Source organism: Hippocampus zosterae, chromosome 15 (genome assembly GCF_025434085.1).
Source record: "Hippocampus zosterae strain Florida chromosome 15, ASM2543408v3, whole genome shotgun sequence".
NCBI classification, from domain to species: Eukaryota; Metazoa; Chordata; class Actinopteri; order Syngnathiformes; family Syngnathidae; genus Hippocampus; species Hippocampus zosterae.
Window position 1 is genome coordinate 3,451,443 of NC_067465.1, and position 12,309 is coordinate 3,463,751.

Consider the following 12,309-nt stretch of genomic DNA (forward strand, 5'->3'; position numbering starts at 1 on the left):
TTCCTCCCACATTCCAAAAACATGCGTGGCAGGCTGATTGAACACTCTAAATTGTCCCTAGGTGTGAGTGTGAATGGTTGTTCGTTTCTGTGTGCCCTGCGATTGGCTGGCAACCGATTCAGGGTGTCCCCTGCCTACTGCCCGAAGACAGCTGGGATAGGCTCCAGCACCCCCCGCGACCCTAATGAGGATCAAGCGGCTCGGAAGATGAATGAATGAATGAATGAATGAATGTTTTGGGAGGGTGGCGTGCCATGAGGGTTTTCTAAATGGGAGCCTTGGGTGGCAAAGGTTGGAAGACACAAATTTATCTGATGACCTCACTAAAGAAAAGTTGACTTTTTCATCACTTGTTAAAAAAAAAAGAAAAAACTATTCTGTGTCATTACAGGGAGCTGAACTGATAGAGATCTTAACATGAGAAGCGTGTCGTGAAAACCACAGACATCTTTGTGTGCGGCGGCGAGTCACCGGGTTCAAATAAAGCCAGAGGGCTGTTCCAGCTGTTAAAACTTCTATCGGCACGCCATCTGAACAAGCCGAGATGTATTTCGGGGATCTTCACATCCCCGCTGACAAAAATAGGAAGCCGTCCTCACATACAGTGGGCGTAGTGTGTCTGTCTACATGTCGAGGGCTTGACGATTTAACACGTGTCTCAGGGCTGTACGGAATAAGTGACAACATCCCGAGGCCATTTAACACCCGCATGATCCACAACAAAGCCACTTGCAGTCAAGATTGGATTTTGGGGGGGGGGGGGGGGGGGGCGAGATGGGAGAGCACGAACCTGAACACGAGCCTCGGTGAGTTTAGCCCTCTGTGCTAGTTCCTCCCGCGTGTAGATGTCGGGATAGTGCGTGCGCTCGAAGGCCCTCTCCAGTTCCTCCAGCTGCTCCGCCGTGAAGGTGGTCCGACTGCGCCGTTGCTTCCTCTTGAGGGGCAGGCCCGGCTCGGAGTCCACGTCGGAGCCCTCGTCCGAATGACTGGCTGCAAAACAAATAAAGTGTCACTCGAGGAGTCCCGCGGAGGTGCACTAAGCCGCGATACAAAAGCCAGATCCGAGACAAAAGGTCTCAGTGAATGCAGCACATGGTACCAGAGCCACTTTAGATTGTCTTCTCCCGCTTCTTTTAAACTCCTCGGTGGTTCCTGAAGGGATCAAAAGCCGGAGATTGCTTGAACACGGATTAAGGAGAACGAGATCTCACCGGGGTTTCCATTCCACGGGACACTGTGTCTGTCCCGGTCTTAGCCACGCTGTGCGCTATATGCCGATAGGGTCCCGGAGTTAAGGGTGCTCGGCCCTTTGCAGGTGCTTCTTAATCTGTTTGTTCAGTTGAAGGCCGGAGAGAGCGAGCGGGCGACCGAGGGACGGCTTTTGGGCTCTAATTCAGCAGAAGATTTGAATCAATGAAGGCCTTAAAGTAGAGGACGGAGACTATTGCATTGTCTGCAGGGGTGGGGGTGGGGGGGTCACCCCACCCGTCTATTAAATAATGATTAGGCTTCGCTAACTAGCGTGACAGCCCGCTATTGTCCCCAATTACACATATGCAGTCTCACTTCTCTTTCTCAGTCACAAACATGCATCTGCTACGTCTCGGGCCTTTGCGGGCTTTCGCTCAAAGAACACTGTCTGGCACAATGTGTTCGACACAGATGGACTTCAGAAAGAACGAATCCACTCCCCCCAAATCCACTCCAGAGGACCCTCTCAAGCTCACGAAGGAGGGTTCACTGCACCTTTTTTGACATCGCCAAACAAGAAGTGAGAAGGTTAGCCCCAAGCGCCGGCCGGCACTGAGGCTTGTCTGTTTCCCGCCCAGGCTCACTCGTCCACTTTCCTTCTGCCCTCCAGATTTAAAGTTTTAATTAAAAAGTGCCAAGTCAGACATCGACGCAGGAGAGGGCTGGGGGGCTTGCAGGGATCTCCCCTTGCCTCTGGAGCCAAGCAGGAAATGTTTGCGCCGGTTGCTAGTGTGCGTCTGACCAGGCATTACACACGGATTTGGGCCCTGGGAAGTCTGCGGTGCTGCAAACTGCCGGCGCAGAAGATTCGGAGGCTCAGGCGAGGTCTTTGCTACCCGGGTTATAATCGTTTTGGAATTTTCATTATGATTCTTTTATTCATTTTTTTGATATTGTTAATTTTAATGAGTTACAAGAGTGGTTTATAATAGTTTCTCAAAAATTTGATTTCAGGTTTCATTCATTCTAGTGTTTGTTGTCGTTTCCCCAAAAATGTTTGTTACTTGTCTGCAAGATAAAAAAAAAATATTGTTTTTTATTTTTAAAAAGATTATAAAAAAATAACAAATATTTATTCATTCATTCATCTTCCAAGCCGCTTAATCCTCACTAGGGTCGCGGGGGGTGCTGGAGCCTATCCCAGCTGTCTCCGGGCAGTAGGCGGGGGACACCCTGAATCGGTTGCCAGCCAATCGCAGGGCACACAGAGACGAACAACCATCCACGCTCACAATCACACCTAGGGACAATTTAGAGCGTCCATGCATGTTTTTGGAATGTGGGAGGAAACCGGAGCACCCGGAGAAAACCCACGCAGGCCTGGGTAGAACATGCAAACTCCACACAGGGAGGCCGAAGCTGGAATCGAACCCGGTACCTCTGCACTGTGAAGCCCACGTGCTAACCACTGGACTACCGGGCCGCCCACCAATATTTATTTATTTATTTATTTTTTATTCATGCACCCAAAAAAAAGGGCACTTGATCCATCGCATCACATTTTGGATTGAGTTAAATGACCCAAAATCCGCGCAGACATCCGAGCTATAAAAACACGTTTATTGCCTCAGAGAGGTCATCTGGTGGCGCTTTTGCATGTGCTGCTGCCAGATGACATCGCTTCACGGTGAAAAAAAAAAAAAAAAAAAAAAAAGGGGACCACCTCTCTCAGACGACTGTCCCACCGTCGTTCTCGCGGCTAACGGCTGTTCTGTCGTACTGCCAAAACTATATTTTTTAACAACCCCAAGGGCTCATGTATTGAAATGAATTGACAAGAACGAACATGAAGGACATTTTAGCGATGATCATCGCTATTTTGTTACTTTTTTTGTTTCAATTTCCGTTTTAGTTATTTTCTTAGTTTCCATTCGCAAAACTAATCTTGTTTATTATGCCACGCTGGCACGCAGGCAAGCACAGGGCGATTTGAGGCCGAACGCTCAAATACTCCTGGACTATGAGGTTGTGGTTTGTTGATGAGGCCTACAGGGAAACATCACTTGATACTCTTCAAACATAAGCATTGCTTCGTCATGGATTTGCAACATTCCTTAATTTGCACCAAACAAACAAAAAAAAAAAAGTCAGAGAATTAAAGATGCTGCAGAATGGGTTCCTGGAGGAGGGAAAGGGAGCTCATAAAGTTCCCCATCGGCACAGTAAGTCATGTTAACTGCAAAGCGGGGGTTGGCTCTTGCCTCCTTTTGCTGCCTTTTATTCCCCCCCCCCCCCCCTTGTTCCTTGTTTTGATTATTAGAAACTAGAGAAAACACTCCGTCACAGACGCGATCCTAATGGCGGATGACAGTGTTGCTTTTGTCATCCTCTGCTTTGCACTCTCTTTTGCAATCTTCCTCTCCGTCTTGCGTTTTTTTGTTTTTTTCCTTGCTTTTTGGTGGAAGTGATGTGGCCAAGCCTTTGTATTTTCGCAGGGAAAAGCCTGTGGCAGGCCTCTATTGGACCGATTACCACGCTCCATCTGTAGGAGCCATCAGGGACGCCCGGGCCCGCATTCAGGGGCCTGTCACCTGCCCAGTAGGGGAGTGAGTGGGAGGGGAGGGGGGTTGCAGTGGGGGAATGAAGGGTGGAAGGGAGGGCTGGGCCACAAAGGGGTCCAAGAAGTGCCACTGGGGGATGCAGAGGGGCACAGCGGGAGAGCAACCCCTTCATCCCCTCCCTCGACTGCCTGAGGGGCATTGGCTTTTTTTTTTTTTTTTTTTTCGGGGTAGGAAGGGTGGTGAAGCCAAGGGTGGGGGTCGACTTGGAGAGTAGGCTGGTGGCACCTGAAGATGGGTGCATGGGCGCCAAGATCATCCCCGCTGTGTCGCCACCTTCCCGATGAGGCCACTTTCCATCGCATGCAGTCGCAAATTTGTTCCCACACATTCCCCATTACAAGCAGGAGAAGAGGATACTAAACACACAAAGGGAGGCCTCGCCCTCCTTACTTAAACACCCAAATCAAATTTTACGCTGGAGCTAAAGCTCTGGGGAGCTGAGAATACTTCATGGCCGCTCACAGTTTGGCGGTGGCTCCGACAAGAATCTTAATGGCAAGATAGATTATTACTGCGGGGGCGGAAATTGGGGCTACTGCAGAATGATCCGTAAAACAGACATTTATAAGATGCGGGTTAATCGGATCATAACAAGCATGCGACAACTGGATTGATAGCGGAGACGTTGTCGCGCGTAGGGCGAATTCAACAGGTTAGCGCTTTTGCAAATTGTTGGGGCTCAATATCGCGCTCAAAAACAGGGTGGATTAGGCGACTGAGCCGCCACCGAAGCTTGGGCACTGATCAGGCCGGGGGAGATTATCTCCCTGAGGGTTAATCAGGGTAATTTCAGTCACATCCAGTTTCTTGAACTGCACCTGTAGCATTGATTCATCCAAAAAAGGAAGAAAAAAAATCAACAATAGGGCATAAAGGCAAGCAAGCCAACAAAAAACAGTATGGATGAAACTTTGGAGCATCATCCAAATTTAAAGATGAGTATGATATACTCTGGAGCTGGCAAAATAAAATACAATGATACTTTCTGTGGCGGCCCGGTAGTCCAGTGGTTAGCACGTCGGCTTCACAGTGCAGAGGTACCGGGTTCGATTCCACCTCCGGCCTCCCTGTGTGGAGTTTGCATGTTCTCCCCGGGCCTGCGTGGGTTTTCTCCGGGTGCTCCGGTTTCCTCCCACATTCCAAAAACATGCGTGGCAGGCTGATTGAACACTCTAAATTGTCCCTAGGTGTGAGTGTGAGTGCGAATGGTGGTTCGTTTCTGTGTGCCCTGCGATTGGCTGGCAACCGATTCAGGGTGTCCCCCGCCTACTGCCCGAAGACAGCTGGGATAGGCTCCAGCACCCCCCGCGACCCTAGTGAGGATCAAGCGGTTAGGAAGATGAATGAATGAATGAATGAATGAATTATACTTTCTGTATCATCTTGCAAATGAACAGAGAAGGTCAGCAGCACTGTATTGAACTCAGAAACACCAACGCTTATCCCAAAAAAAGATTTAATCTGCAGCATTTTTGTCATACTTGTGATAAGAAACTGCGTGGTCCTATGTAGCTCCCCAGGAGCACTGATGAAAATTGCACCCCCCACCCCACCCATCATTAAAGTGGACCATCCCTGCCTTGCTCCATATTGCGCTGACATGAATTTTTTTTATAATATAGAGCAGGGGATTTCCCAACGGGAGATCATAATAAATGAAAATCTTATTTAAAGTTGATGATATTGTGCCACACTGCTTATCTTCGTATACTTTTTAATCTCTGTATCTTAATCATCTAAACTTGGGCCTGCACCTCAATTTGGTATCCGCACAATAAAGGTTTTCCATTTCTATTACCAAAGCAAGCCCCCTGTATGAATCGGGTGCGGAGAGTGAGAGCAAAATGAAAAGTGATTGTGACGGAAAGGAAAAGAGAAGCGCAGCATATGGGCCACTTTACAGCCTCGCCTTGGTAAGGGGGCCGGCTTGCCCTTCCTCCCCAGGGTTGTTAATAGAGAAGGTAATTGAGCCTGTGACATGTGTTGCCAATGAAAAACAAAGGGCAGAAGAGACAAATGAACTAGTTATTTGCCCAGGGAAGTAGATCTGGCTCTATTCATCCCACAGCTCAGAGTGCGAGTCGGCACCCTGAATAAAATATTGGCAGGCCCACGTAGAGCAGATGCATGGGAGGAAAAGAATAGTTAACTGACAGCTTATAGGCTCAGCTGGAGTGAACAGTTTAGGGGCGGGGGGACGAGGAGGAGGAGGAGGAGGGGGGGAGGGGTGTTGGGTGGGAGTCAGTGGGCTGCTCACTTGACTTGCTAAAGAGCCCCCATGCAGAAACCTGCAGCTGCCTTCATGGGAAACCGGGTGGGGGGGGGGGGGGGGGGGGGAATGATGGTGATGATGATGGACATAAAAAGATTGAGTGAATAAGTCCAAAGGCGGTTGGCGCTTTAGAAAGAGCTAGCGGGTGATACGACGTTGAAAAATGTCTCTCTTTCTAATATCGCTGACAAACAAAATCCACCAATGGCACCGCATGGGCATTATATGTGCCCGGTGTGCGGCGCTGATTATTTAGTTCCACTTGTGGTGCGGTTAGGTGACACTTTCACGGTGGTACTTCCACCCTCGGGGCAGGGACAAAGCAAGCAGCGGTGAGCCCGCGCGGGACGCAGCAACAGGTGGCGTGTTCCATTCAAATGGGCACTAACTAGCCTGCGTGGGTTTGCGCGAGACAGACGACAAGAAATAACCACATTCAAGCCTCCAGTGCGCTGACGAAAGGAGACTGAGGGGGTATTTCAAAGAAGAGCTAATTATAGGCTTTTTGAACAATTTAATTGGAATGTTGTCCAAAAAAAAAAATTTTTTTTAAACGATCGCAGTGATCTGAAAAAAAAAACTGAAATATATATGACAAGTCACATGCTGGCGATGTCGTCATTAAAAAAATAAATAAAATACGGTATACAATATATGCAAACCGACTACAATGAACGCCATCCACAATCAGTGAAAATGTGTATATAAATATATTAATTTTTTGGGGGGGGGGGCTCCCTCAGATTGTCTCAATCATGCTGCAGATTTTTGTAAGCTAAACATGCTAATGCTAAAGCTCAAGCTAATTCAAAGACGAAAACATGAAGTAACTAAACTACTGAAACATCACACATGAGTCACTGACAATATTTTCCGCTCATGGCTGTAAACTGTACAGTTGTGTGTGTACTATTCTCAGCGCGACTTTTGCTTTGAGGTCCTATTTTGTTTGTTTGTTTGCAGTCCTGAAACCGTGTGAACAAACAACTCGTTTGAGCCGATTTTACTTCTAAAAGCCCGATGCAAACGGCCTCCGACATGTGACATGAGCGGCGCGGGCAATAGTTTTCCTTTCCCTAAACATTATTCTAACCTCCTCCATGGGGCCTGATAGTTTTAACAGTCAAGTGACCCTTGGTTAGCCCCTGACCTTTTCACAGCTCTTGCGCACTTTTGCTGCAAAGATCACCTCGCTGGCGACCCTCCAAGTCCACCTCACAGACGCAGAACCAACCTTCGCATTCCTACACTTTTCCATCAGTCCCCTTTTAACTCCAGTTAGGCCGAGACGTAATTTAAACAACGACACTTTTTTAGGGATTTTACCTTCAAACATCACCGCCACGGATTTGAAATACAAAAACGTACTTTTATGTTTAGGTCATTTTAGAATGGAATGCGTTTCTACTTTATGCACAGTAGCTTCACTTTCAGGTGTTGATAAATATGTTGACGGTTTACATATTTGTATTTTTTTTTTTCATTTATGAGGGCAACAAATTGATATTCTCCAAAGGCGATGCGGGACTCTGAATAAAATCGCTGCAATTCCAAAATGGTAAATGCCATATTTTTTGTGAAGCCTCTTCAATGAAACTTGAAATAAAACGATCCATATGCAAGTCAAGTATAAAATTTCAACTCCATTGTGGTGGCAAAGGCAAATTCAAACTGTATGAGGCTGCGAACTTCCAGCATCGATGACTTTAAGGACTGAATCAAAAAGGCATAACTCAAAACATGGGCCCAGCGGTGCTGGCATGTTCACAATGTGCCCACTGATTTTAAAAAAAGGGCAAAAAGGGAGAGGAAAAAAAAAAGATGGTAGGCTAAACAAAGTTAAGTGATTGACAACGCTGTCTGGCTTTAGTCAATTAACTATCCCATTGTGCTCCTCTTTGCAGAGTCCCCTCGCACCCCCACCCCACCCCCTTTTTTTTCTCTTCCCGCTCCTTTATCCTCACCATCAGAGAGTTTTGCTTGGCTAATACTTCCAAGGAAATAGAGAGCTCCTTTTCTACTGGGGCTCCTCTCCTTGACCTTCCATTGCTCATGGCTTCTCTTTCAGCCACTTCACGCTGTCTCTGGGGTTAGCGGGGAGAATGCGGAGGAGAGTACATCAGTGCTGAGGGGGCCGGCACAGGGCGAGACCCCGGCCCATTACTTCAAAGTTGGCCTGAATTCATTAATTGTCCTTTGAATTAATATTGGGAGGATCACAATGCTGGTGCCAACAGAGAAAGAGGCTTTAATGAAGCATAGAGTCGCATTCAGTTGCAGATCAGCTCAAGTGGATTTGCTTTCACTCTTTTTTCAGGGGGGCGGGGGGGGGTGCAGAGTTTTAAGAATCATTCCAATGAAAGTGTGTTTATATAAGAGAAGTGGGACAGTGGGAAGGAATTCCAGCACTCTGTATACATACAGTAATGTGCAAAAGTCAGACGTGTTGCTTTTGCCGTGGTACACAGGAAATATTTTTTTTCCTGGATATGACGAAATTGTTTGGTAATATAATACAAATCCAATGATAATACATTACAGTTGAACCCAAAAGGATTTATATGCTGGCCATCATCTTTATTTTTTATGTATTTATTTTAACAACACACTGCCAGAACAAGCTAGCAAGTGTTAGCAACATTGCAAGATTTCTTTTTTGTTTTACATTTGTAAAAATGTTTCATATCTCCGACGTACCGCCTAAATATATTTATTTTAAAAGGGGAATTGGTAACAAAAAAATGTTTGCAATATTTCAATTTTTTTTTTAAGTGAAGAAAATTTGCACTTTTGATATTTTAGAAAGAAACATGAAGTCACATCATTTGCTTTCGTGGCCCAAATAAAATGATGTGGCTGGCCAAATCTGACCCCAGGGCCTTGGGTTTGACACACGTGGTCAAGAGCTTTCTAATCAACTCCAAATGCCTGGATGGAGGGATATGAATAGTTTTGGTTGTAGAACTTTTTGTCAAATTTGTTTTCTAAATTTCTAAAAAAAAAAAGGAAATTTGGCATAATATTGCACAATCTCAATCTTTCACATATTACAGTCATTTGCCACGTTCTTTTATTATTTTCAGCCATACGATATTCATCCGCCAAAAAACGTTTTTTCAATCAAAGTTGGCCAGGATATGACTACTTTGGGGCCTAACTTTACAGTGTTTGTGTAGCATATACTGTAGTTCTCTATCCTTAAACTGCACATGCTGAGAACTGAACATCAAATTGCTGGAACTTGCCTCAAAATGAAACGTGTCCTATTTTTCTGTGTCAACATCAAAGCTGCGGTGAAAAAGGACACAAAATCAACAATGCTACGATCGAGGCTTAAGACTTTGGCACAGTTCCCGTAAACTATTTTCGAAGCGGGCCTTTTGACGAAACTGCCATTATAAGCCCCAAAAACACAAGAGAACGAAGCCCACATAAAAATTGCTCCCGTGCCCTGAGAGGAAAATGGAACTGTAGCCGTTTGAGCAGACATTCCGCTGGCTACACTGACGACTGTCCCGCTAAACATCCCATATTGAAACGCATTCACCATGGAAACGCCATCGCCACTTAATAAGGTTGCGGCCCGGCTGTAAAAATGCTGCTGTTTATATTCTCGGATGTTAGAAAGCTTTCGAATTGGATTACGGTTTCGCCTCGCTTGCTCCAAATCTACCTCGCGCCAAAGTTGCGGGGAGTCGGCGTGTTGACACAAACAAAGTCCCGCTAGGCTCCTTAGCGAGAAAAGCGGTGCAATCTTTCATGTTTTTGTCAAAGCTTGATTCCTTGGAGCCCTCGGGGTTGCTCGCCTGCCCCGCTGCACAATTGAAGCTGCAGAATGGCGGCAGATTGCTGGAATGCACCTCAATGAGAGCAATTATTACATGTTGACTGCGTTCACCATGGCACATTTGAAAGAAGCGGGCCCTCATTCAACGCGGCACGGCGGGACTCCCTTGAAAAGAAAAAGTTATATCCCTTTGACTGTTTGCATTTCTGAGCTGTTCTTTTTCCCCCTCCCCTCTCTCCCACCCCGCTGCCATAAATGGATATTTGCAAGAGTGGCGACTCCTCTTTCTCGGCCTGCTTGAATTAGTTCAATGAGGCTAAAATGCAAACAGTAGTAAACAGAAGCGAGGATGCTATCACTTAAAGTACCTGTCAAGTGAAATAAAATATGCCTTCTAAATTTGTCACACCGCAGCGAAAAACGTCGTGAGCAACTCGGCCATATCTGTATAATTTAAAAAAATAAAAGGTAAATGCCAATGTGACTTCATCGAGAATATTAGGTCATCACTAAACACCAGCTAGCACGTGAGCTAACAAATAATCATCTGCGGATCAGAGGAAGAGGGACTCATGCCGGATGCTAATCCAAGCCCCAAAAACAAAATGGTGAAAAACAGTTGAATGCAGTAGCTCCATAAGGCTACATAGTTCCTAGTCTTTGCACATTTTCTACAATAACCAGCAAATGTATTTACAAACACATTTTTGAATGAACCTTACAGGGTCTTTAATGGATTGCCTCATTGTGAATTCAAAAGCTGCGCGTACTCAAATGCCATGAATAAACACAAACAACTCACTCCACCGCTGCGGTTGAAATTCTGCACACGCTTAACGTCCAAAACACAAACAACAGCTTGACAGACCCGCTCGCTAATTCCATGCGGACCCCAAGGCAAAACGGACCAGCACTTTGGATGCATCTCCCAAACCTTTTCGCTGTCCTTTTCCCAGACAAATAAATCTAAATGAGTCAGCTTTGATGTGAGCAGTTAAGGAAAGGCAACAATAGCGCTGGAGGAGAAAGGGGCAGAGAGCAACAGGCCTCTCTGCGCCGCAACAATGGCCTCTGCAAACACCTACTTAATCAATATTTGGCCAGAAGACACTCTCCTTGAGTCACCCCCCTGCTCCCTGGCCCCGAAAGCTCCCTTTTCATATTCTAATGAGCAGCCATAAAAGGGAAAAACAACAACTACTTCCACAAAGAGACACAAGAAAGATATACTGCTGCTCTGTATATGAATGGGACGAAAGCTGTTTGTAGGATTTCGTCTATTTGATGTAAATACTTCATAGAAGCGGGTCATCAACAAGCTCTAGAAAAGTCCAAGATTTTTTAGATATTAGCTTACTTGATTTGATATATTGTATTTTTAAAATGTTTCCCGTGCGCCTTTTTTTTTAATTGTTTCACGATTCATTTTTATCGCTAAACATTAAGCATATCTGTGGTGTGTGTGCTATAAGAGGTTGACGCTGTGAAAATATTTATTTATGTAGCAGCTCATTAGCTAGCTATTTGGCTAGCTAGCTAGCTATCTACAATCTTATTTGTCACATTGCATTATATTTTCCATAGTTTCAGTTTTATGCTAAACTTTTCCATGCCCTTTTTGATTCTATCAAAAGGAAATAAGTCTGGGAAATGAGAACAAACAAGAGGAAATTGTGTGGGTCTTAAATAGCTGTAAACATTATTTTAGATCGACGACATAAACGCAATTTAAGATCGACGACAAATTATACTATGTGACAATTCCACCAGGTTATTATTGATTTGACAATGTTGTCATAAATGTAAAACGTTTTCATTTGACATCAATAGGGCGCACGTATTAAACTGCTTATTTGCGATGTAGTAAAAGTCATTTCTGAATAAGAGCCGTTCGGTGAAGTTTCGGGAAGCGAATTGCCCCCAGATAATGAATGAATGTTGGCGCCCGAGGCGGTTCGAAAAAAAAAAAAAAAAAGATCGAGGGGGGTGGCATTCCTTGTTGTAGATGAAAGTGAAGAAGCAAAGGTTGGGATTTGAATCTTGCGGCTAGGAACGCGTTTCCTTGAGCACAGAGCCGTGACAAAAGCGCTAAATGCTCAATTTGGACTTGCAAAACTGAGCTCAAATCACCTGTTTTGGTGTTTTGGTGTTTCCAGCCGTGCGTTTTCTGAACCGCTTATCCGAAGGGGGAATTTAACCGGCCGTCGACGTGAAATCTGTGCACGAACGTGCAGTGATTTTTTTTTACGAGGACACCGCAGGGAGTTACAGTCTTCATCAATCATTAACTCCATTGAGCCCCCATTTCCTCGAGGGGAAAGACAATGCAACAGGTCTTAAATCAACAGGTGTCAATCAATTGGCTCCGCTCCATTTCCACCAATCGAACTGCCTTTTTTTTTTTTTGCATAAATACGAATAATTCATCACCCACTTTG

The 12,309-nt window shown here is 45.4% G+C and overlaps 1 protein-coding gene across 3 annotated transcripts in view; it reads right to left on the minus strand.

Moving 5' to 3' along the window:
• pax3a (paired box 3a) overlaps window positions 1-12,309 on the minus strand; it is a 38,347-nt gene that overhangs the window by 9,905 nt on the left and 16,133 nt on the right. For all 3 annotated transcript variants that reach the window (XM_052087942.1, XM_052087941.1, XM_052087940.1), the window contains one exon: window positions 791-990. In XM_052087942.1, the coding sequence (XP_051943902.1) occupies window positions 791-990 (200 nt within the window). The remainder of the gene's footprint in view (window positions 1-790; window positions 991-12,309) is intronic.